The sequence below is a fragment of the Neltuma alba genome, unplaced genomic scaffold (assembly GCF_004799145.2).
Source record: "Neltuma alba isolate B1F8T4 unplaced genomic scaffold, ASM479914v2 tig00012152_pilon, whole genome shotgun sequence".
Classification (NCBI taxonomy): domain Eukaryota; kingdom Viridiplantae; phylum Streptophyta; class Magnoliopsida; order Fabales; family Fabaceae; genus Neltuma; species Neltuma alba.
Genome location: NW_021636700.1, coordinates 47,927 through 74,516, shown reverse-complemented (window position 1 = coordinate 74,516; position 26,590 = coordinate 47,927). Strand labels below are relative to the sequence as shown.

The 26,590-nt window shown below is 36.1% G+C and overlaps 4 protein-coding genes across 4 annotated transcripts; 3 read left to right on the top strand and 1 right to left on the bottom strand.

Moving 5' to 3' along the window:
* Positions 1–2,746: 2,746 nt before the first annotated feature.
* On the top strand, positions 2,747–3,469 carry LOC114723739 (uncharacterized). The gene is made up of 2 exons (XM_028909971.1): positions 2,747–2,825; positions 2,946–3,469. The coding sequence occupies exons 1-2, from the start codon at positions 2,778–2,780 to the stop codon at positions 3,216–3,218; spliced, it is 321 nt and encodes a 106-aa protein (XP_028765804.1). The 5' UTR covers positions 2,747–2,777; the 3' UTR covers positions 3,219–3,469.
* Positions 3,470–7,981: 4,512 nt separating this feature from the next.
* Positions 7,982–15,636, top strand: LOC114723724 (SWI/SNF complex subunit SWI3D). Its single transcript, XM_028909957.1, has 8 exons — positions 7,982–8,638; positions 9,735–10,261; positions 10,951–11,613; positions 12,146–12,315; positions 12,416–13,167; positions 13,329–13,519; positions 13,609–14,045; positions 14,918–15,636. The coding sequence occupies exons 1-7, from the start codon at positions 8,164–8,166 to the stop codon at positions 13,975–13,977; spliced, it is 3,147 nt and encodes a 1,048-aa protein (XP_028765790.1). The 5' UTR covers positions 7,982–8,163; the 3' UTR covers positions 13,978–14,045; positions 14,918–15,636.
* Positions 15,637–16,541: 905 nt separating this feature from the next.
* Positions 16,542–19,477, bottom strand: LOC114723729 (ras-related protein Rab7). The gene is made up of 7 exons (XM_028909964.1): positions 19,314–19,477; positions 18,776–18,802; positions 18,548–18,647; positions 17,917–18,063; positions 17,743–17,823; positions 17,441–17,586; positions 16,542–16,859 (listed from the first exon to the last, which is right to left on the bottom strand). Exons 1-7 carry the CDS (start codon positions 19,364–19,366, stop codon positions 16,793–16,795), a joined length of 621 nt encoding a protein of 206 aa, XP_028765797.1. The 5' UTR covers positions 19,367–19,477; the 3' UTR covers positions 16,542–16,792.
* Positions 19,478–22,599: 3,122 nt separating this feature from the next.
* LOC114723732 (putative proline-rich receptor-like protein kinase PERK6) lies at positions 22,600–25,561 on the top strand. The gene is made up of 8 exons (XM_028909965.1): positions 22,600–23,158; positions 23,320–24,003; positions 24,103–24,189; positions 24,295–24,365; positions 24,477–24,553; positions 24,643–24,790; positions 24,949–25,110; positions 25,301–25,561. Exons 1-8 carry the CDS (start codon positions 22,600–22,602, stop codon positions 25,559–25,561), a joined length of 2,049 nt encoding a protein of 682 aa, XP_028765798.1.
* Positions 25,562–26,590: the final 1,029 nt, after the last annotated feature.

The window sequence follows — 26,590 nt, the reverse complement described above, 5'->3', positions numbered from 1 at the left end:
TGCCCTCTCTACTTTTAGCATATTATACAGTGACTGCCAACAAGAATTAGTAGGAAGGGGAATCAATATATCGATAAAAAATTTAAAAAATAACGCTGATATATACTCAGTACAAGCGCAGATTTAGATTTCTTCAATAGAGAGACATTATATTTGGAGGAGTTGAAGTGAATAGTTTTATTGATTTTTTTAAAAATAAGTTTGTGATTCTTTTTATTGGATGATAATTTAATACTACCTCATTTTCTAAATATAAGAGCTAGTTAACTAATTTGAGTAGATTAAGGAAGTAAGTTAAGTTAGTTATTTGTAATAACTATGTATTGTCTTTCCTAAAATATCTTTGATCATCAAGTTTATTGATTATAAACTTAGAATTAACATTACTAAAAAGACTATCTTGAAAAAAAAGAGTTAAATATGAGATACAAAATAGATTGGAGTCTTATACCTTAAATCAAGATAAAAGTTAAATAAAATCTTATACTCCTCCGGTCTTTAATATAGGATCCAATTGTTGAGTTGGTTTTAGTCCTAAATATAAGACCCACTTCTCATATTTATCAATTTTTTTTCTAAATTATTCCTATGGATACTCTCTCAACCATAATCAAGTAGAAGAGGGAGAGGAGGTATTAAAAAAAATAATTATGGTATTTTAGGAAAAACGTGTTACATTTCTTATAATTAACTAATTTATCTAACTTTTTTAATCTAATCAAATTAACTAAATAGATATTATATTAAGGACCGGAGGAGTATCAAGTACAGGAGATAGTAGTATAATTAATAACAACTTGGGGAATCTAATCTAAATCCACACAAACACGCGCACAAAAGAGTTGTCTTTTTTTGATAAGGTCAACTCTAGGGCTTGTCCCTTGTGGTGTCGTAAGATTGAATTCATCCCACAACAGTTTTGTTTCTTTCTTCCCCTTTTTTTTGGCCCTTTTTTTTTTTCAAAATTTTTCCATTTTTTTATTGAAGTGAACTGACCCTTCTCTGACAGCCTCCACCGGCCACCGATCTCTTCTCCTCTTCCCCCCTTTCCCTGGCAACCAACCCACGTTTTCCGTTTTGTTAATGCATTAAATTATTATGAGTATTTGAGTTTGGAAATTAAATTACTTTATTTATAATTTGGTATTGTAAATATTACATTTTATTATGATGTTAATATATTGATTTCTCTTTCATTTCATAACTTTCAGTTTTCACTTTCTTCCATAAAATATATGGTTACTATATTGCTCACAACTTGTCGAAAGTAGCATTTCAAATCTTAGATGATATGCATTGCATAACAAGTATGCTAAGTTTCGGCGGAAAAAACAATAAACTATACTACCTCCGGTTCTAATTATAAGAGCTAGTTAATTAATTTGAGGAGATTAAGAAAAGAAGTTAAATTAGTTATTTATAATAAATAGGTATTGTATCCTTGCTAATCAAGTGTATTGGCTAGAACTATTATTATTAGAAGGATTATCTTGAAAAAAAAAAGTATAAATATAAGAGACAAATTAGATTGGGATCTTATATTTAGGATCAAAATAAAAATAAAATAAAATATTATATTAAGAACCAGAGATAGTATTACATAAAATTTATAACAAAGAACAAATCATATAGGTAATTAATATATCAGTAGTTTCCACAAAAATGCCAAGCAGGCCCAATTTTTCCCCCAGCGCATTGTGCTGAATTTGATGGAGGATAAGAGCAAAATATTCGGCGAGAGCACATAGATACGGATGCATAGCCATTTAATTACAAAAACAATAAAATTCATAATTATATATATATACATATATGTATAAGAGTTAATGTAGGATGAGATGAAAAAAATTGTTTAAATAGTATATCCATGTACAAAAAAATCAATAAAACGATAGCAAGAAGGATTTTAATTCCATAAATGGTCTTAAACACCATGAAGAATGGTATAAAGAAAGTTATTAAACAAAATCCTTTGAGTAACGGTATATTTAAGGAGTTTATTATTACCCAATAGAACATAATATTTAATGCTTTTGGTATAAACAAAGCTTCTTATTGTCCTCTTATGCTTCCAACATAATTAGGTGTTAAAAATTTTGAAAATTTCTAATCACACAAATATTCATTTAAATTTTTTTTATAAATAACAAAATAAATTACGCCTTAAAATTAGGGTTTAAATATTTGAAAGTCTAAATTAAAGATTTCAAACCTAAACGTATTTTTAATTTTATTTTTTTATTGTAAACTAAGAGAGTCATATACTACCTCCGGTTCTAATTATAAAATCATGTTTGTAGACTATAAATAAGGTCTTATAATTAGGACCGGAGGTACTAATATAGATTGAAATGAGCGGCATTTGTCAGATTTTTTTAATAATGATACGATTAATTATTTACCTGAAAACCAAGCTATCTTATACAAATAGCAGACTTTTTAAACTAAAAAAATAAAAATATGCTTCATGCGTAAAAACAAGGATTGAATTCAATTCAATTGCTTACATAAAAAGTAGAGTATATATCTGCCACCCATAACACCAACCTAATCAATTTGATGAAAAAAGCTGAATGAATATTATTGATATTTTCCAATTAATAATTTTCTATTTTTGAGTAAGGCGTCCAGGCGTCAAAACGATGTGCGGCGAAGGTTGATGATGAATCACTTTACAGCTATAACGCAAGCATGAGAGAGAGGTTTCCTAATTCCTATAAATTTGCGAAGGGTTACTTGACCCCTTTGGAAATACACCAATCAGAATCACACCAAAGATGAAGCCCGCTTTCTCCTTCGTCTTCATACTCTCCCTTCTTCTTCTGGTAATTAATCCTCTTCTTCTTCTCTCTGCAAAATCCACTATTTTCCTCTTTCAGTTTTCTCCGCCATACATATATATAAACCTCTCGATCGATTCTTTTTCTCTTTGAATATCTCTGCAGGTTTCTAGCCCTAGCCATGCCAGAAAAGATCTCGAAGCCTACTGGGAGAAGAAGATGAAGGGACTGCCCATGCCTGAACTGATCAAAGATCTTGTTCTTCAGGATCAGCCGTCTGTGTCTGATGCAGACAAAGATCTTTTCGTTAAGGACTTCGATGTGAAGCCTAACGTCATTATATATCACAGCCACCATGTGGAATCTCATCAAGACGAGAAGAAGATGAAGGATAAGGCTTTTGGGGAGAAGCTTGAAGAAGAGAAGTTGGCTCAATAAATTAATGAAAGGGACCATAGCTTCTACAATACTCCGTTATGTTTGTTGGAATAGTGGGAATTAATAGTCAACTAGTGTTTTCATTGAAGTTTGTTTTGCAGGGAAGAGAGAGAGAGAGAGAGTTATTAATGAATTTTAATGGATAAACATCCTCTGCTTCTGGTGCTTGTTTTCTGATTCTGCACAATATTCATAGGAATCTAATCTTGTCTTGTTCCTTTTCACCCATTCGAGGTTCAGATCATTAAAAATTACGCAAGGGGTTTTTTGGATCCATTCATTTACTCGACCAGCCAATAAGAGATACAGTTGAAAAGAGATAGAAAGACGGAAATTCAGGTGGCGCCTATACAAGCAAGTAAATCCAATTCCTACATCCATCAGTCTAGGCTTCGACCTTTCGATTCTGAGAAACGTCACCAAAATAAGTTTTGTGGAGATCAGGAAAATCATTAAATAACATCAGGTTTTATAAAATAAATTTATTACTCTTTTGATCTTTTATATATAGGATACGAGTAAATAAATTTAGGTTCTGGAAAAAAAGTAAATAAATTATGTATATGACTATGATAAGGTGGTTAAAAATAGTTAATGGTAATAAGTATGAACAAAATAATTTTTTTAAAAAATATATCCTTATTTTTGGATAGAGAGTGGGAGAGCACAACCAAACAGAAATATAGAAGCATACCTATTTAGAATAAGAGGTAGAATATTTTTTTTTTATAGAAATGCTCTCAGTCTTCTTTAAATAAATACCACTCCTAATTTAATGCATTATTTTTTTGGCCAAAAATTTAATGCATTATTGAAATCTTTAATTAACAGGGGAGCAAATCTGGAAATAAAAAAATTTAGTGCATTATTGGAATCTAAAATTGACAAGTATTGTAAAATATGTAAAGCATATAAAACAGCTTTTCTGTGAGAGACAGACATTGGGGTGATTCTTTTATATTTATTTATTTTTAAATTAAGTCAGAATTATTACTCCCTCCATCTATGACCTTCTTACCCATTCATACACATTAAAAAAAGTAGGCATATTTATTATTTGTAACTAAGGTATAAAAAATTTGCAATACTTTCTCAGAATTAGCCACACATTCAATTGACTGCACTTATTAGTTCCTATTAAATAGGGGAAAACATGAGGTACTGAATGCTGGTTTGACGATCCCTGTGATGATTACTTAAATAAGTCCTTATTCTTCTGTCTTTTATAATAAAATCTAATTTTTTTAATTAGTTTGTCCCTATTTATAAGATCTTCTTTAAATTTTTCTAAGCAATAAATGTATTTTTACCCACTTTATCCTTAATTAATATACTCTCTCTCATTATCTTTTTCCCATACATTTTTTCTCACTCACACCTACCCACTAGTAAATAGGGGTATATTTGGAAAAAAAGTATATTTTCAACATATTTATTACTTTTAATTAATTGTAACAGTTTTTAAACCACGTAATATAGTTAAGTGGATCTCATAATAAGAGATGAAGGAGTATGTTTTTACTCTCCACCCCCTTGTCTGGATAAGACATCAAGTCATCAGCTGATTAGTATTTTTGATCCTTTGTGTAGGATATTTGCTTAGTTTTAATAATCATCAAATACTTTTTTTAATCATATATGCTCATATTTAATAAAGATATAGTGAGATAATAAAAATTAATATGATGTTAAAGTTTAATGTAATTAATAAGGATAATATTGAATGGCAAAAAAAAAACAATAATATTAAAAATTATTTGAATTTTATGACAAATTTAATATTTTTAGCTATTTTTATTGGCATGATTGAATTGGTTATAAATGGCTTATAATAGGAACTACAAAGAGTATGAGATAAAACTCTGGTCAGTTCTTACATATTTATTCCATGCAATAAAAATCACTTTTTTTTAACCAACGCAAAAAAAAAAACAACTTTAAAATAGGAAAAACACACTTATATTAGTCGAAACATTAGTTTCGTGAGTTTTAGTGTTTTATTTTTTCGGTAGAAAAAGTTGAGTCTTGCAAGTTTATACATGCCTCCGTGGGTCGCGATTTATATATATAAATATATATATGTATATTTTCGGCCAAAGCGATTTATATACCTTGGGAACTCATCTATGTTAGGGATAGGCTTAGCTTGATGCTCCTCGCGTCCCTTGACTTTCTTCTTCTTCCTCTTAGATTACCAATCTGTTATTTAGCTGCGGCCTAAGAAAATCCATTTATTATTTAGCCACAGACAAAGAAACGAATGTCCACTTGGGTGTCATTGCTTCACCTGAAACCGGGTAACTTGCTTATAAGAGCTTTATCTACATATAATGAAATACTCGTATATATAGGAGTAATATCTTGTTAGTTGAGCATAAATATAACAGAAAATATTTTCTATTAAATATTTGAAGTTGTAAGATTTATTAATGCATAAAATTTTTGAAACACCAACCAAGTCAACACCTACCCCCACAATTCATATGAGTGGGCCAAAAGGGCGATATGTAACTAAAAGCTTTCTTCTTAGTTAAGGTCATCAAACTTTTTTGTTGCCTTTAGGACTAACAAAGGGAACCTTGGGACACTTGAATTGTTCGGGATTGGACTATATTTTGACGAGTTCATTTTTTAATGATATCTGTGGTTAAATTCTATTCTTTTTTAAAAGCAAAAGAAAATACAAAGTAATTTTTTAAACAGACAAAATGGTAGCAGGCACACCCATGAAGGCTGTTTGTGAGTGGAAGGGAGTAGCTTCATGCCCAAGCAAGAACAAATTAAAGCAGTGTGAATGTCCAGATTCCAGACCAACCCATGTGTTCTAATCAATTGCATTGAAATTGTACTTACGGGCCGAAAACCCAAGAAGAAGAAAACGGACACAGAGAGAGAGAGAGAGAGAGACAGAGGTGAGAGCAACAAATATGTCACTCATTTTCAGGTTCGGGCGCTTCCCCTGTTCCCGGAAAACACGGGGGGAAAAGGTAGGGGCAGTGTGAAGACTTTACAAATTACTGTGTTTTTATATATCCAATTATCTTATTTATAAATCATTTTAAACATATTTCATACAAGTTAAAAAAATATTAAACTTTGTCAATTTTTATTTAAAATTTAACAAGTTTTCAATTTTATTCGTATTTAATATATATTATATCGCATATAAACAAAATCAACAAAATAATAATAAAGGATAAATTTGTACATCCACATGAAAAATTTCTCTTAGTATCCTATAAATAAAATAAAAAAATATCTTTTTTCTTTGCTCTATTTATAAATAAGACTAAAGGAGCGCCAAAAAAGAAAAACATCACTATGTTTCTGAGAAAAATCAATGTACAGAAATCAGTCTTACAAAAACAACAAATTACCAGCGATAAAAGATATAATTACTTCTTCTCATGTATGTGTCACTCATTAAGCACTTTCTGGACAAAATATAAAATGAAGGCAAAACAATTAGCAGCAAATACACTAAAGCAGAAAAACAAATTACGTGTGAAGAAATTGACATGAGCAAGCGCGTGGATCATCAATCCAACATGATCCTCTGACAAGCTGATAAGCCCAAGACAGTTGTAACATAACTGGACCTCTACAGTAGTAGTAAAACACAGGAATAGGCAACTTCAATATTAAAGTCGCAACATTGAATGGAACCAGAACACTCACTGATATTTCCAATATCTTTTCTGGGCCTGGTTATTTCTTCGTGCTGGGACCTGAATTATTGCTATGAACCAACTTTGTCATGTGGGTCTTTAAGCTAGCTACAACTTTAGTTAAATTAGAACGTGTGAGCTGAGCAGGATCAAACTTACGAGCCCAACAAGAAGAAGAGATGTTTCGTGGAACGATGCTGATCATCTTTAGGTCGAGCAACTTCTGGGAGGATGTGGAGTTTCATGTTGGATACAAGTGATGGAAACCCATAAACAATGCAAGACCCACCCCAACTTCGAAAGCCCACTCATGATGAATGATCCAAGCTCTTGCATCTTTTACTAGGCGCTTCATCTTCCACTCAAGCAAATACGTGGGAACACAGTGACATTGCAAGACAGATCCCAATCATAATAATTAGGTTTAGTGAAAAGGGTTAATCCTTCACAATATGACGAATTAAGATTCGAATTTTTATTGGAAGATGTGTCCACATTCAGTATCCCGAGATACCTCAAATAGGATTATCTCGAATAGAAAGATACTTCTGTTTTAACAAAAAAAAAAGAAACAGATCCCAATCCTAACTTAAAAAAGAAGACCCTTTTATGGAGGATCATTTTTTTTTTGTTTTTGGGGGGGGGGGTCTTAATTGAGGGTTATAGGATATGTGGCTAATGATGTATGATCCAATCCTAACTTTGTAGCGTTATTTTTGTGTTTTGCAAAATTAAACCTTTTTTCGTATGCTGCTTCGCATGGTACATAATCGTTAAAATAAGTTAAAATTAAATATAACAATAATTAAGCTGTAAGTAATTTTAAAAATTAATCTGTAACAGTTGAATTATAATGAATACTTGCTTTGGATAGCTTAACCCTCTCTCCCCATAGAAAAGAGGACTCGCGCGCTCTTTTTGGGACATAAAACTCACAGTCTCTTCTATAATATGATATAAGGCGCCTTTAATAAACATGCTAAGCTGTTCGGAAGAAAAATAATGTTAAGCATGAGGATCAATTTAGTTAAAATTAATTTGACTACCACCACCGTCCACCAATACGAAAGAAGGGCGCAGCTCTGTACCGCGGACGAGCGCCACACGGGATTAAATCGGCTGTTACCAGGGAAAGCCTGAAAAGATGAAAGCCTGAAAGCACTGAGAGTGGAAGAAGCTCTGGAAGTAGCAATCCACGATATGACGACGACGTACGTCTTTGAAGACCAAGCACAGTCACACTGAATCATATCCCCCTTTCTCAGAGGAGCGTCGCGATGGAGGAGAAACACCGCGAAGCTGCCGTTCAACCGTCGTCCAACGTCGATTCGCCGGCATCCGAGTCGACTTCCTCCCGCCGCCGCTCCGGAGGGTTAAAAAGAAAGGTTAATACTCTCGGCTCCTCGAATTCCACGCCCACGCCCTCGAAACGTGTAACTCGCGAGAAGGCTTTGCCTGCTCATACTCCTCCCTTACACAATGGCCCCTTGACCCGGGCTCGTCAAATCCCGAGCAACCAGGCCACCCCCTCCTCTTCAGCCTTGGTAGCTGGTGGCGGCGGCTCTGCTGCTGGCGCTGCGAAGCACTCACAGCATGCGGTGACGTCTGAGGCTTTGGGTAGAGACTCAGGCGCGCATGCGGAGGATATTAAGAAGGAGCGTGAGTGGGAGGCTCTGGAAGCTGCGATCGAAACTGAATTCGAAGCTATCAGATCTCGTGGTGCCAATGCTCATGTAGTTCCGAGTCATTGTGGTGAGCCCATGTGTCTTTTGTGGAACCCTAGTTTGTTTATGTGTAGCTTTAGGACCTCTTAGGATTCTTCTTCATTAGATACTGGAAATTGGACGATGTTGATTATCTATGCTTTGAATTCTTTGGTGTTCCATTGACGAATATTTCAACTGAACTCGACTGAGCTGGTTTGCGGCTGGCTCTGTCTAGTATGCTGCTTAGTGCTTGCGATAGGCTTTTTCCAGTCTAGTCATGCTTGCCTCTGGCAGTTTGCCATAGTAGACCGTTGTTCATTCTACCTCCGGAGGCCACATTTTATATGCAACAATAAATACGTTTGTCCGGTTGAAGCATTCTCATCTTCCCACCTTTATCATGCCAGCGTTATAGTATTATTAAAAAAAGCGCGGAGTGGATGTTGGGAAAAATTGATATTTGTTAATTTTATCTTTGCAGAGTTCATTAAATGGTTTTGTGCAGTATACATAACACTAGATCAGCCCATGCTTTAAGGGATGGTTATGAAATCTTTTTATCCTGTTACTTTTGGAGCTTTGGTTCCAAATTATTGTGGTTGTTTGGAATCCTTATATTGAGTTATTGACCGGATGAGTGGACTAGCTTCTAAAATTACCCTTTTCTACTATATATATATATATATATATATTTGTATACAAGTTTGAGGACTATTTTTGGGTTTCTTTTCAGAACCTTGTAAGATCTAGAATGGAAGTCTAGGCACTGCAAAATCATCAGAATTTCCTGCAAAACCTAGAAATGTGAATAGTTTTGCTATGAGAATTTTGTTGTGGCTAAAATGTTTCATCGTGGAACGATGTATTGGTGATCTTGTTAACTGTATCCTTGAAAATCCTTATTTATCTTTTGTTCACTCCTAAATCTTCAAAAAGTGATTTATTCTTTTAAAAAGGTTTATCTTGTCTGGTTACTTTCCTTGATTCAAGCTGTTTCATGAAGTTATGTTGGTCAACCCCTCCCCCCACACCCAAGATCAACCTCTTAAAAACTAAAAAAGTTAAGTACTCTAAGTTTCAATCTTAAGTCTGACAACAGCTTTCTTCAATCAAACCATTTTACCTCTGGAATTGACTTTCAGGTTGGTTTTCGTGGACGGATATCCATTCAATAGAGAAGAATGCATTACCTTCTTTCTTTAATGGGAAAACTGAAAATCGGACTCCTGATATTTATATGGAGATACGGAACTGGATTATGAAGAAGTTTCATGCAAACCCAAATGCTCATATTGAGCTGAAAGACTTGTCTGAGCTTAATGTTGGAGATTTGGATGCCAGGCAAGAGGTAATGGAGTTTCTGGACCATTGGGGTTTAATTAATTTCCATCCATTTCCATCTACGGACAATGCTGTTGTCGGCACTGATGATGATGGGCAAGCAGAAAAGCAGTCCTTGGTTGAAAAATTGTATCACTTCGAAACTGTGCAATTATGTCCGCGTGTTGTTCCAAAGACCAACCAAATGACTCAAGATATGCCATCTGGCTTGTTTCCTGAATCAACATTTGCTGAAGAGTTGGTGAAACAGGAGGGGCCAGCAGTTGAGTACCACTGCAACTCCTGTTCAGCTGATTGTTCGCGCAAACGCTACCATTGCCAGAAGCAGGTTTTACCCATGTCATTGAATTGCATTGTTTTAGCTACGTTTTAAGGACTCTAAATATATTAATGGGCTTAATCTTTTTTGTGTGTGTGTGTCCGCCATGCGCGCGCATAATGGGCTTGATCTTATTATAGTTTAAATTTGAGTTTCTGTTCCTAGTCTGCTGCTTTAAGAGGTGTTTAATTATCTACATTGTTTGGTGTAGTTTGTTGAAATTACCTCCAACTGTGAGGATTGAACTGGTTGCCAAACTTTGCTCCAAGAAGCCCTCTTCGGTTTATTTTTAAGTTACAAAATTATGACGCATGGAATCATTTTACCACCTCTTCTGCGTCAAATTAGATTTTTGAAAATATTTTTGCATAATACTCCTGTGACACAACATGGTTCTGGATAAGTAGAAGGCGTGGAGTGTGAGCAGAAAATGTTATAATGATGACTGTCACATCCAACAGCTTGGAAAGGCTACTTGCCTTTTTGAATTTCTATTGACTTGCAAGAGGGTACATTCTTTGAAATGGTGTAAATGGTTGTTGCTCTAAAGGTTGTTCAACTTGTCGGAATGACTCAAGTTTGTGACTTTTAGTTAGACTTAATCTGTTTGACTATCGAAGTATTGAATTATTTGATTAATTTTAATATGTTGGTGAAAAAATAGGGTGATTGATAACTTTCTAATTTGCTTCTGACAGGCAGATTTTGATCTATGTACTGATTGCTTTAGTAATGGAAAGTTTGGCTCTGGTATGTCTTCAACGGATTTTATACTTATGGAACCAGCTGAAGTCCAAGGGGTTAGTGGTGGAAAGTGGACTGATCAGGAGACCCTCTTGCTTCTTGAAGCATTAGAACTCTATAAAGAAAATTGGAATGAAATTGCTGAGCATGTTGCAACGAAAACAAAAGCTCAATGTATATTACACTTTGTTCAAATGCCAATTGAAGAAGCTTTTGTTGATAGTGATGTTGTTGCTGCCAATTGTAAAGAAACTGCTGATCCAGCTGCAGCTAAAAATGATTCATCTATTGTCAAAGATGCATCAGAAACTCTTGAACGTAAGACCAGTAATGGTGATGGACAAGTCCTGACCCCATGCGATGAAACTTTAAAGGCTGAAGATGCTAATAAAGTAAAAGTTGATCAAGAGACCCTAATGCCAGAAAATGGCAGCAATGAGAAAATTAGTGAGGGAAATGGCAAACCAGAAAATGCTGCTGAAGTGAAACTTGGACAGGAAGCTAGTGACGGCTTTGTTCTAAAGGCTCTTGGGGAAGCATTTGAAGCTATCGGTTATTCTCCTGGACCTGAAGGGCCCTTGTCATTTGCGGAAGTGGGCAATCCTGTGATGGCATTGGTAAGTGGGATGCCTGGATGCTTGAAAATTAGCACATTGCTTGCAGAGGTTTCGGTGACTTGTAACAGATATCAGTCCGTCCATTCAGTCTGAATTTATTGATGACACATAAGGAAGGGATTGAAATAAAATTAACTTGCAAATTTGAAAGTTGTGTACTTGATGGTGCTAGTTTTCAGTGCCTGGCTTAAATGAGAGAATTTGATATTTGATAATGAGTACAAGCATATATGATCGTTTGTTATGATGACCCCCCCCCCCAAAAAAAAAAAAAACCTTAAACTAATTATTAAAAAATGATTTCAACTGCTGGCTGGTATTATGTGGCTGCGGGCGTGCGCGTGAGAAATATTTCATAGTATGTGCTTGGAGAAGACAGATTTGCTAAATTATTGGTGTTTGCTGTGCTGTTAAATTCTCTTATTTATAAAATTAGTATGAAGAGTATGTCTACCTTCCCCTTTTCCTTGTGTCCTGTCCCATATTTTCTGTCTGTTATCCATCTTGTGGAGTAATGCTGCTTTCTGTACAGGGAGGTTTCCTGGCACGCTTGGTGGGTTCTGATATGGCTGTTGCTTCAGCTCATAGCTCCTTAAAATCCATATCTTCTAATTCTCCCAGCATTGAGCTTGCAGCAAGACATTGCTTTCTTCTGGAAAATCCACCTGATGATAATAAGAAGGGACCATCTAGATTAGAAAGGTATTTTCATTAAATGGGGCGTGTGTGTGTGTGTTGCAATTTCATGCCTAATTTGACTATTGTTGATGAGATACTCATATCGTGTCTGAATGGATCATAGGGATTCTAAAATGGATGCGGGTCAAGATGAAAGTGAAAAACAGGATAAATCTATATTACCTGCTAAAGACATATCAAATGATCACAATGAAAGGAAAATTGCAAATGATGCTTTAGAAGATAAAAGACAGTTGAACTCTCCCAATGGTGGAGCCTCAGAGGAACCTGGTCCTTTAAAGGAGCAAGCAATAGCTAATCATGAGGAAATTGTGCCTGATAATTGTAAAAATCCAGCCAATTCAAAGTTGTCTGGTGATTGTACTATCCAGCATTCAGATGGTTCGACATCCAAGGCTGAAGGAACTTCAATTAAAGAGCTTTGTCAGCCTGCAGAGAAAACAAAGGATGACTCTGTTGTTTCTGATTCTCTTCGCTCTGAAAAGAATGATCTTCAGCAGTCAACTGCGGCCAAGAAAGCAGGAGAAAAGCCCAAGTCTGTACAGGCGCCAACAGACACGGAGGTCGTGTCTGATTCTTTGCCCTCAGATAAAAACAAACCTCAAAAACCTCTATCTAAAAATCCAGTTGGTGAGCATATGGAAATGACGGAACCAGTAATGAATGTTGACGTGGTTCCTAATTCCTTGCCATCAGAGAAGAATCAGAAGAATGAATCTGAGCCGCAGGTTACACTAGATTCGTCTCAACATGCAGGGACAACAAAGGATGTTGATATGACGTCTTCGTTGGACCAGAATGAACCTTCTCATCCAGTCACATCAAAGTCTGGTGCTGAAAATGGGAAAAGCCCAGGTCTCTTTCTCTCTGACAAGCTTCCCCACACCCACACACAAACTTCCACACGCAAAACATACACTTTTGCAGAAGGAATGCAATGGAGCATTGAAAGGTTTTATTCTGAGTAGCTTTTTCTTAAGGACACGAATAATAATTGATGTCTTCCTTATTTGCAGGTGAAGACGACACAGAAAATGGTAGGAAAATGGAAGATAATATCACAAATACCAAACAAGCTAACAAATTTGAAAAATTAAAACATGCTGCGATTTCTACACTTGCTGCAGCAGCAGTTAAGGCAAAACTTCTAGCCAATCAAGAAGAAGATCAAATTCAACAACTTGCTACATTATTGATAGAAAAACAGGTATTCTCATAGTCAGAGAAAGTTAGCACAGCAATTTATTTGTATTTTCTACTCCTTTGAAATTCATGGAGTATTTCATCAACTTGCAGCTGCACAAGTTGGAGACGAAGTTAGCCTTTTTCAATGATATGGATAATGTGGTGATGAGGGTCAGAGAACACTTGGATCGGTCACGGCAGAAGCTTTACCATGAGCGTGCAATGATAATTGCATCTCGCCTTGGGATACCACCTACAGCTAGAGGTGTACCCCCTTCCTTACCAATGAATCGAGTTCCCATGAATTTTGCAAATTCAGTACCAAGACCACCAATTAATATGAATCCCCAAAGGCTACCAATTTCTAGGTCCATGGGCACTGTGGCAACCACCCTTTCAAACTCATCATCTGCACCCACAACAGGAAATTCAGTTCAGCCAACCGGCCAGGAGAATTTTTCATCGGTTGAGACAAAATAAATGTCACGTGTGTCTTGAGAATGTTCAAGTATTCTTACATAGCGATAGTCTGCTACTATTCTGATAATGTGAGTATTCATTTAATCTGATGTTGAAAGTTTTGTTGGTTGAAATTGTAATAGTATTGCCAGTAGAACACCTCACTTTACTTTGATGTTTCTAGAATAATTTGGTCTAAGACTGGTATTCTAAGACGTAAAGGAGCCTGAAAATGGAACAAATAAGAAGTGCATGAATAGGAGAGGGAAAAGTAAGCTAAACGTCAACTGGGATGTTTCCACCATCACATTGGAAAAGATGTTTTTTGTTGATAATTCAGGCTATTTGAACTTGAGAGTGAGCATTTCATCCCTATTGATGAGTTTCTATTTTGAGGTTATGCTAATTTGCCTCGGTCCAATTGTCCTTGAGCTGTTTATTTATTCGGAGAATGGTAAAGCTGTTGCCATGACTTTTGATCAAGCAGCCCAAAAATTGTCCTTGGCATGGCGTATGGACACCATTTATTGGATAAATGGATCTGACTGAGCATGATTGTGGGACACTTGAAAGAAATTATGGTTTGGATTGATTAGAGCTGTAGAGCATATTATATTTTATTTCATGTGGAATATCACACTCGAACCATTTTGATTTCTTGTCTCTTTTGCACTTGCATTTTTTGTCTTCATTGTGAAACATTAAGAGCCAAGTTTTACATGGTACATGGAATCATGAACACCATGTGTTACATATTGCTTATTTGAGGCTCCAGACATTTAGGAATGATGTTTCCGTGTCGATGTGAAAGCCTCCACCATAGACTTTATAGTTTTGCCAAATGATTTTGCTGCCCTGTGATGGCTTAATTGCCACTTTAAATGGGTGCTTGGTTCTAGTGTATTAATTCTGTCATTAACTATGTTCTTGCATTACTCACTGATGGTCATATATGATGCAGCCAATTCTTTAAAGGCCAAGCGTTGGTTAGGAGTTAGGAGACTCACTCCAAAACCACAGTTACTGACAGTTCTATGACCAGAACCAGAATCATGAATTGTAGGAGCATCTTAACCTCATTTTGAGCAGCAGCTTGAGGTGGCAATTTGGATACAGATCTGGTGATATATTGAATTTGTAGGGCTATTGGCTCATAGTAATGTTTTGACGTGTTTAACTCCAGCAAGTGGATAGATATGCCGAAAGGGCGCTCCCCCATCTCACTTCACCGCTTAAATCTTGGGAAGGTGCTTTTGTGAAGTTTATGTAGTTTTGTGAATGTACATGTCCTGCTTGTTCCATATTAGAACTTACCACACACCACACTAGATAACCGCGCTGTGCCTTTTCCCAATTTTCCCCCCCTCTCTCTTTGCTTTGCGTCTTCATTGTTTGGGGTTAGTTGCAACTCTAATATTCAACAGGTTTTTCAACAAATTTAGCTGAGCTTCGGGATGGTTTACCTATTTGCAATTTGTCGGTTGCCCTTTTGGTCATGTACTATTTGCAAGCAAGATAATGCATTACTTGTATTGTAACCGGATGGAAGTGCCTTTTGCTTCTTTTAGGGTTCGCGAGTGATTTTGGTGGAGATGCTTGCGTTATCTGGTGAGGAGTATAATTGTTTTGGTTCTCCAACCATGAGTGGAAAATCATGTACTAGCTTTTTGTTGTGGCTCCTACCCTCTTTGTATTCCAAAAAAAAAAAGTACTAAAATCATAATTAAATTAGAGGGACTTGTTCCTTTGCAGAGTTCGCCGATTGTCTAAAATGCTAGATTTTACTCTATTTATTATTTAAAAATTGAAGAACTTAACATTTTAATAAATTTTAAACTGTTACTCCATTACTCCATATCTTTATTTGAATGGAGAAGGAAAAGACTAGAGGAAGGGAGGAAATTTCTTTTCAAGCCACAGAACAAATTGATTAGTGATTAATATATTAGTAAGCAGAGCTGAGTCACTTGTGCCTGAAATCAGAGCTCTTGGATTATATACTAGTTTCATCACAAGTATCGTTAAGATTAATAGAAAAGTAAAAATAATTATTTCAGCAATAAACAATCCCCACAAAGAAGAATCAGGAGCCCCGATGGCCGGATAATGCGGATGCCCAAATTTCGTCCAACTCTGAAGTGCCGCCATGCAGGGCCTGGAATCTGGCCTCCTCTAACGTAACTCCCACGGCCGTCCGATACCGATTGTTCTACATCTTCGATCAAGAGGTCAGAGCTCTGTTTTACTCTTCTCAACCCCTCTGTTACCTAGCTATTTTATCCTCCTCAATACCAAGTCCTTTGACGAACATGGATACTTGCGCCTGACCTCTTGGTCGAAGATGTAGAACAATTATTCGCCACGTAAGCTGTCTATCGCAAAATATGCTTTTGATATTTCTTTCCCCTCTGGTTCGTGAACATAGACAACTATGGCAGCTTAAACGGTTAACAAACCTTGTTTAGTGTTTGGGGGCAAAAAAAAAAAAAAGGGTTGTCCAGTGAGGCGCACATGCCCGAGCGATAAAACCTGACTATAAATTTCAAGAAGTGTTAAAAAGTAAAGAAATAAATAAACAGTAAACCAAAATAACAAATAACCTTAGAAACCAGGACGATCTTAAAAGAGTTTCTTTGACAATATAGGAATAGCATACAAGGGAAGCAAATATAATCTGACTGCTTAGGACATGGACCAAACAAGCAGCGAATGGATAACATTGAACCAGTTGATTCTTAACCAGACATTAATTTACAGTAAAGATACAAGCAGCAACAGCCAAACAGGATCAAATAATGTCAAATAATATACTTTTTGACACTAAACGGCAATATAATCAGCACTCGCATCCAGATGATGGCTGCCGACTACTGCTTCCAACATCAATTGTGTCAGGCAGATATCTTCAATAAGCAAAAAAAGTACCATTAGGACAACAAAAACTAAACGCCACATCAAATCATATCAGGATATTTTGATTTCCAAATAATATAGTATCTATATAAATTTTGATCACTGTCAGTGGATGTGGCAAAGATGCACCAACGAGAAAAATTGGAACATATATGCAATTCCAGGTTAAAACTATTTAGGCCTTCTTAAACAGTCAACACTAGTTGCCATTGCAGCGTGTAAAGAATGAAGTAGTTACTGCAGTGAAGAAGAAGAGGGGCAAAGGTTTATTGGTCACTAAATCACTATTATCCAAAAATTGTTCCTATTACACAGTTCAAGTTCAAGCTAGCTACTCGAACAGTATAAAGTCATGATTCCAACAAACTGGATAAATAATATCGGATTTTCTCATCATAGCACATTTTTATGAAATACTGTAAACTATAACACCAAATCGCCAATAGGAACAAGCTACGTTCCCAACAGATTAAAATTATCTAAAAGCTAGACAGCATTTGTCCCAGTCTATTTGTGTTTCAGTGCTTCAAAATGTACATGAAAGAAGAGATTCGCTTGTTTAGCAACTTACATTTCTTCCTCTTCCCCACTTTTCAGGGCATCTTTTGCAATGCATTGGAATGCTTCTTCAACATTAACACCTTCCTTCGCTGACGTTTCAAAATATGGGATATTTCCTTTTGATGCACACCAAGCTCGAGCCTTCTTCTCTGAAACCTGCACGAGAGAACTTCATTATTGAGTTTATATGTTTAGTAGGAGTTGAATTAGCTTTGTCAGGTTCATGAATGCCTCTCTCTCTCTCTCTCTCTCTCTCTTTTGGGGGGTGGGGGGCATCCTGGAAGATACAGCAAATTCAGGCCAAAGACGTACCACTCTACCGTTCCCACCATCCACATCTATCTTGTTTCCTATAACAACAAAAGGGAAATTCTCTGGATCGGACGGGCTAGCCTGCCAACATGATCAAAGATATAAATGTCTATAAAAACACCACAACATTTGTGGGAGTTGTCAAAATTATCTTTGGAGAGGAACAAGTCATGCCTGGATCAAAAATTCCTCCCTCCAGTTGTTGAGATTGTCAAAAGATTTCATGGAATTAACATCATATACAAGAACACAGCAATCAGCACCACGATAGAAAGCAACACCAAGGCTTTGGAATCTTTCCTGACCAGCTGTATCCCAAATCTGCAAAATTCAACTTAATTAGTAAAACGAAAGGCTGACGATTGTAACCAAGTGCTGCTTAAAACTTTTATAATAAAAAAAGAATAGTAATAATTAGTCCACAATACTTCCAAACTGCCTATCCACATAAACAGAGATGCAGTATCCATGTATGTAATTTCTTCTTCACATAACCCATGTTCAGGAATAAGACAAATGAAGCTGAACAATAATAGCGTTTGAGAATATGAATCTGAAAAATGGAAGTCACAAGTTATTCCTCATTTAGAAGGTTGAGTCCTAAGAAATCTTCAGTTAATTTGGCATATAAGTTGTAAAATAGATTTCAAGATGGGTACTTCCAAGGAAAATCGAGGAGACAATCACACCGAGTTGCATCCACATTTGACGCCATTGGATTAGGCCCTAGTCTCATGGCTCATGCATACAGTCAACTTCGGACATTCAAAAAAGAGACAGCATATGACCAGCGCCATTCACAAACCTGTAAGGTGAAAAGCCTATCTTCAAATTGCACCTCTTTTGTCAAAAAATCAGCTCCTATAGTAGCTTTGTACTGATTGCTAAACTTCTTATTCACATATCTATATACGTTAAAGAAAGACAGACTGCATATGCTACAGACTTAGATAATACTGTCAAGATTAGTAGCTAATATGCTATTAAGTTATGTCGGAGTGTAAGGAGTTCCGGCACAAGCACCAAAGGATACTGATTCATCAAAGATGTCTTCCCCACCCTGCAAAGCACCAGATTCTTTAGTCAAAAGAACTGCGATAACGTTTATAACAGCGTAACCTTAAATCAATTTCCTGAGTGCATATATCCAAATAACTTGATTTGTATTTAGTTTGATCCAAACACAATGGAAGAAAACACACAAAAATTACAGTTCCTGAACGAATTGTTCTGAAAAATGTAGATCTCGTACCACAAAAATAGTAAGCTCGCCCTTCAACAGGATCATTTGCAAAATATAGTACCATTCTAAACTGCAAATTACTCTGTTTTGTTCATATTATTTCATCGAGAATCACAGAATTCGAGGCTGGAATATTAACAGTAAGTACCAGCAGAACTAGATGGAATGATAAAATTGATTGTGTAAATTCAACTAATAGGTACTAAACGAACTCCAGAGATTTTCATCATATGTTTCGATTATTCTAGATCAAGAAGCGTTAAGATCCGAAGTTCATAGAATCAAGCATCCAAAAACATAGAATAAGTCTGAGAGAGGAGAGTGGAACCCGCTGTCGCCGAGAATGATGACCTTCAGGAGGGTTCTTCTTCGGGAAGGCATCGTGCGGGTGAAGGATCGGGAAGGAGATGAGCACGAGGGCAGAAGCGTATCTGAAAGTCGCTTTGGACTGTGACGCTTTCTTTCTTCACCAGCTCGCAGCTTTCAGGTATATTCTCTCTCTTCGGATAAAAAGGCCCGCACTTGCCACCCGACTCCCTGTGACGGCGAGCACCATTTTTTTTTCAAAAAAAAAAAAATCAATGTGATCTCAAGCCAAAATTGTCCTCGCGGGATGCCTGTTGTTAATCATTTCTGCCATCCTTAATATAATACTTAATTATTAATACAGAATTTAATTATTAATTTAATTTTAGTCCTAAATATAAAACTTATTTTTCATATTTATCAATTTTTTCTAAATTACCCCTATGGATATTCTCTCAACCATAATCAATTAAGTGCGGGAAGAAGAATATTAAGAAAGATGATTATGATGTTTTAAAAAAAAATATGTCATATTTCTTATAATTAAATAATTTATCTAAATTCTTTAATATAATCAAATTAGTTAAGGATGTCTTATATTAAGGAGCAGAAGAGTACTACTTCTGGTTCCAAGCTAATTTCAAAACTAGGCATTTTGATTTGGTTTTAGCTTACTGCTTAGTTCAATTGTTCAAAGTAAAACTGCTTTACTCAAATTTAATTCAATTGTTATATTTGCATATTAATAAATAAAATATATAAAATGAAAAATAATTTTTCAGTTATTTCTTTTTTTTTAAAAACAAATTTATAGTTAAAAATAATAAATCCGATTATCTTAATTATCTCGTATAATTAACATCAATAATCAAACAATAGAACCACTCATTTTAGATCTCAAAAGTGGAAATCAAGACTCTAATGATATGTTTGGTTTTATGAATTTCTAATTAATTTGCATTGCACTAAGTCTGGCCAATTAGAACGGGAATCAGGGCTGGCCCGACCCTCCAGGACCGGCCCTTCAGGGCTGGCGAGCTTAAAAGGGTCGGCCCTCCAGGGCTGAAATTTTAAAAATACCCCAATTTGCTAGGCCGGCCCTTAAACTACAGGGCCAGGGCCGGCCCGCGGGCTTTTGGCCCGTTTAAGAAAAAATATTATTTTTTATATTTATCATATTTTTTTATAAAAAATATAAAAATAAACCAATAAAATTATTAATAAAAGACATAAATATGAATAAAATTAAGTCACAAATATAAAATATTATCATATATAAATATTCATCAACATTTAAGAACATCTAAAACATTCATTAATAAGATAACAACATCTAAAAGTTTTATCTATAATGCAATTGTGCAATAAATAAACACTATCATTAATCTTTTGAAACTTCATCATCACTATAATTAATTATTTTTCTTCATAAGTATACTTTTCTTTCGTAACAAAAATATCAAGTTTTTCTTCTTTATAAGAATTTTATTTTTAAATTTTGCAATCTAACTATTATTTTACTTTAATGTGAGAAACATTGTTGTTGAAACTCATGAATTTCTAATTCAAATTATAGAATCACAAGTTATATAAGTATAAAAATATTCTATTATCAAATATATATATAGTTTAAAAATATCAACGCATATAATATAAATCAAATCATTATTAAAGTCCAAATTAACCCATTTTTAAAAAATTTAATTGGATAAATTATTGTCTAAAACTAAATTTAATTTTAAAATGATAATAATAACTAAATATTTGAAATATTATTAACAATATAAAAAATTAATAACATTAATATTATATAAAAAATTTAAAAAATTATAAAATTATAAAATGACTTAAAAGGGCCGGCCCGCGACCCTCCAGGGCTTATTTCTCATTTTAAGAGAAAAATATCAAGCCCGACCCTCATAATTTCAGGGTTTAAAAGGGCCGGCCCGACGGGCTCGGCCCGTTTTCCGGCTCTATGGCCAATATTCTCACAGAATTCAATATAATGAAACAAAACAGCACTAAAATGCCTTTATATAATAAGCCCAATAACTGCAGCCACGCCATAGTTCAAGAAACAACACAAGACCACTGACCATAATTTCAATACCACCTAAGGTCGAAACTCTGCATTGTCCACCATTTCTAACCACAATAATTTCCCATACAGCACAAGAGACGCTTTATAGGGAGATTGTACTAATTGCATGCAGGTGGGAATAATAAAGAAGATCCAGATCGAAGCCAAAAACGGATCAAGAACCTCTGGCGACTCTGAACATTTTTGTTGCGGAAAGGAAAACCTATAGTTATAATTTCAATAACAAGGGAATTTTGTATAACGGATACAGTTAAAACAGAATTTCTTAAAGAAGTTAATTACTATATACTCCTCCGGTCCTTATTATAAGACCCCATTTGACTTTTTATTTGGTCCTAATTATAAGACCCCAATCCATTTTGTCTTTTATATTTATGCATTTTTTTCCAAGATAATCCTTCTAATAATGATAGTTTTAGCCAATATACTTAATTAGTAAGGATATTTTAGGAATGACAACACTTATTTATTATAAATAACCAATTTAACTTACTTTCTTAATCTCCTCAAATAAGTCAATTGGGTCTTATAATTAGGACCGGAGAAGTATTAATGATTTAATGTATTGAAAAGCAATAATGCCCCATGAAAGCATAGTGTCAACGTGTCGCTTCAAATTTGCATGACATTTCCGAAAGTGCCTCATTCAAATACAATGCAGCAGACAGATGCTAAAGCAAGACATATATATATTGACACACACAAAAAAACATATGCCAAGTCATATTATCCATTTTGAATTTCTTAGTCATAAGTTATAACAGCCACAATTATATTAGCAAGTCATCACAACAATGACACAACGTTGAAGCTTAAAAATAGTAAATTGCAGTGAGATGTCTCCCAACTTCCCTACTTTGTAGGAGATGACTTGGAAAACGGCATGTCTTCGTTTTCTTTACCCACTATTTCCATGCATGCATTTTCGCCTTCATCTTCTTCCTTTGAGAATTTGCCTGTCCTTTGCTCTCAGGTATGCTCCCGCGTCCTTCCTTCTTCCCTATCATCGCTAGGGGAGAATAATTTTGTCGCTCCCACACGTGCCCATCGATCATATCCTTTCCAAAGCTTATCATTCTCTGTTTTCTGGTTTTTCCACATCCAATAATTCATTCATTTGAAATAGAGAATTAGCTTTTGAGAGAGCAGGTCAGGCTTCTCCACATCTTTAACGATCACCTTAGTTGGAGGAGGCAATAATTATTTAATGGCTTCAAGTTCCGATTCCGCGCCTTCGCCTGATTCATCTTCCTCGGATTCTCCTCCGTCACCACCGCCACCGGATTCAAGTTCATCTGACGATTCTTCTTCCTCTCCGCCACCACAACCCCCTCCTCCACCATCCGACGACCAATCACCCCCACCGCCACCCGACCAAGACAATGGTGGAGACAGCAATAACTCATCTCCTCCCCCTCCTCCACCTTCTAATGGCAACGATAACAGCGATGGAAATAACAGCAAAACGGGGAGCCCTCCGCCTCCACCACCGCCAGCGAATGCCAAGGGAGGAGAGTTTTCACCTCCGCCGCCAGTACACCGGTTGTCTCCTCCGGAGAAAAGTTCACATGGATCATCGGACAATCCATCACCGTCGTCAGGTAGCAATAGCGATGGATCTCAATTGAGCGTACCAGCTATCATTGGTTTGGCAGCTGGAGCTGGTTTGTTGCTGCTTGTGTTCATCCTCATCTTCATTGCATGCAACAGAAGGAAGAAGAGGAGATCTGAGGGTCCCATTATTTACTACGCCAACAAAAAATTTGGTACAACTTTCCTACCTCAAGCACATCGCATTTGATTAACATTTCCTCTACAGTTTTATGTCAAGCTTCGTTCGTATAAATTAATAACCTGACTTTAAACTGCAGCAAGCATGTTCAACATTTATCCTGTTTTATATCAATGAATGAATGAATATAACCAGAAAAAAATCATATGGACGTACTTAGGGTAATAAATAATGGCCATGTTTTTGAGAGAGATTTCAACGAGGGAAAAATTTATGGTGACCAATGTATGAACAAATTTGGGGAGACGCATGCAGATGATGACTATTACAAGCAGGCGAATAAGGGAAACAATTGGAACAATACTGGTTATAACACTGGTGATCAACACGTTATGAATATGCCAACACCCCCAGGAGCAATGGGAGGAGGCGTGAATAAATCTCCTTGGGGAGCACCGCCGGCTCCATTCTCTGGGAATATGAACAGCGGTGAGATGAGCAGCGCGAGCTATTCAGGGCCGGTGGGTCCACCGCAGCCTCCCCCACACCCTTCGGTGGCGCTAGGGTTCAACAAGAGCACCTTCACGTACGAGGAGCTAGCGGCTGCAACTAGTGGTTTTGCCCAAGCGAACCTACTGGGACAAGGTGGATTCGGGTATGTGCACAAAGGAGTGCTTCCCAACGGCAAGGAGATAGCCGTGAAGAGTCTCAAGTCGACCGGAGGCCAAGGTGACAAAGAGTTTCAAGCTGAAGTTGATGTCATCAGCCGAGTCCATCATCGCCATCTCGTTTCTCTTGTTGGTTATTGCATTCAAGAAGGCCGTAGTCTCTTGGTCTACGAGTTTGTGCCCAACAAAACTATGGAATACCATCTTCACGGTAAGACTTCTAAGAAGTTTTAATTTCATTCATAGTGTGACACGATTAATTATTTTATTCTTTTCTTAATTTTGTCGAACTTTGAAATTAAACTGGTAGGGAAGGACCGACCTGTTATGGACTGGCCTACTAGGCTCAAAATTGCAATTGGATCGGCCAAGGGACTTGCTTATTTGCACGAGGATTGTGAGTGATCTCCTTTGATGATCTTATCATATAAGCATACTCTCAACCATTTTATCTTATTTTACTCATTAATAATTAATAATTTACATCTGAAATGTTCCTCAGGCCACCCTCGAATCATCCACCGTGACATAAAGGGCGCAAATATTCTACTCGAAAACAACTTTGAAGCCAAGGTGAATATTACTGAAGAAAAGAAAATTTTCATGTTGGCTTATAATTAAGGTATTTTGCTATATGTTTAATTAACCTCACAATTGGCTTTCTGGGGAAAAAATAATATTCAGGTGGCAGATTTTGGATTGGCAAAGCTTACACAAGACAACAACACGCATGTTTCCACCCGTGTAATGGGAACATTTGGGTAAGCCAACTTGTCAGATTCTGCAGAATTTTGAAGCACCTATATATGTCTGATACATTAATCCATATATATATAATTGTAATTCTCAGGTATTTGGCTCCTGAGTATGCTTCAAGTGGCAAATTAACTGAGAAGTCCGATGTCTTCTCATTTGGTATTATGCTTCTGGAGCTCATAACAGGACGACCTCCCGTTGACACTACCGGAGAATATGAAGAGGACAGTTTAGTTGACTGGGTACGTGTGTGTGTGTGTAAATATATATATGACTTTACACACACCTTTAACATATATATTTTCCTACTATACTTACATTCATATGTATATATTTATATCTAATTAATTAAGGTTCTGTTGAGAAATCAGTTTATTCATGAACTGCATATGTAATGCAGGCTAGACCTCTTTGCATAAAGGCGATGGAAGGTGGGAGCTTTGAAGGTCTGTCGGATCCACGACTAGGCAACAATTACGATATGCAGGAGATGGCCCGTATGGTGGCTTGTGCTGCTGCCAGCGTCAGGCACTCCGCTAGAAGGCGACCAAAAATGAGCCAAGTATGTTCATACACACACACACACACTAAGCCTTTCACTGACGCCTTTGTTGTCTCTCCAAATCAAAAATATTACAACACAAACGATCTAAGAAGCCCTTTAGTACTAAATCTCCCTTTATATTACACATGAGAATATTTAAGAAGCTAATAATGATAATAATGTGTGCTTGTGTGCATAAATGAAACAGATAGTACGTGCTTTGGAGGGCGATGTGTCACTGGATGATCTGAGCGAAGGGGTGAAGCCAGGGCAAAGTTCAATATTCACAAGCAACAGTATGGAGTATGATGCTAGCACTTACAGTGCAGATATGAAGAAGTTCAGGAAGCTAGCATTGGATAGCGGCTACGCAAGCAGTGAGTTTGGCCAAACAAGTGAGTATGGCCTCAACCCTTCCTCCTCAAGCAGTGAGGAGCACTCTTCTGAGTACACCAAGACCACCAAGTAAACAACAATATTCAATCCGGCCAACCTAAACGACGTCGTCGCAACCCCCAACTTCAGCACCAGCAAATTAAACCTCCAAATCTGTGAAACGGAATAAATTAATCATGTTTATCAATTAGTTATCATTGTTCTGATTCATTTGTTGCACTATACTCAGCTAGCTAGACTACGTTTATATTCTCCTGTTATTTTATTTTGGTATATATGACGTAATTGGAGGGGGAAAACAATGCAAAAAAAATATTTTTTTTATTTGCAAAAAAAATGGGAACAATCTTAAGCACTTGTTACATTTATCTTCGTTAATTAAGATGTCGAATGGGTTGCTGTACTTTGACTAATTTCAGTCTGGGATTTCGATTATTTCGGATTTTCAAATTTTGCTCTTGTTATTGATTCAGCATGTTGCTTTTGTTATTCCTAATATCTCTAATTAAATTTAAGTTTCAAGCAGACCTTTTTTCCTAAGTTAACAGCAATTTTTTATTGAAATTAACCTCAACAACTTTTACTTGATGAATCAATTAAAATGGACAAACAGATAAATTTACCTAAACAATATGACCACTAACATAGACTAGTAATATACCACATTCTTTGCAGATTATTTAACCCATAGTGCTATTTTGATTCCCGCATTATTCCATCAGTTTACAAATTAAATAGGAAATTATAATTGTGTGTGTGTATGCATGTGTGCACGTGAGAGGGAGAGTAGTTTTTTTTTGTTTTGCTTTTTATATGAGAATTATGATATCAGTAATCCAGTATTTATTAATTATTATATAACGCTAATAGACGCGTGAAGGCCTGCCAAGACAAAGCGAAGGGCTTTTTATATTTTCTAACAAAGTATTTTTAATATAAAAATGATTCGAATGATGATGGCAATCTTTACCATATTTTACACTCATTAAGCTAGTTTAACATACCTAAAAATTACAAGGTTGAAAAAAAAAAAAAAGGACGCCGGAAAACATGAAAGTGTCACGTCTTCTCCCACGTTTTGAACGAGATACGGAGATAGACG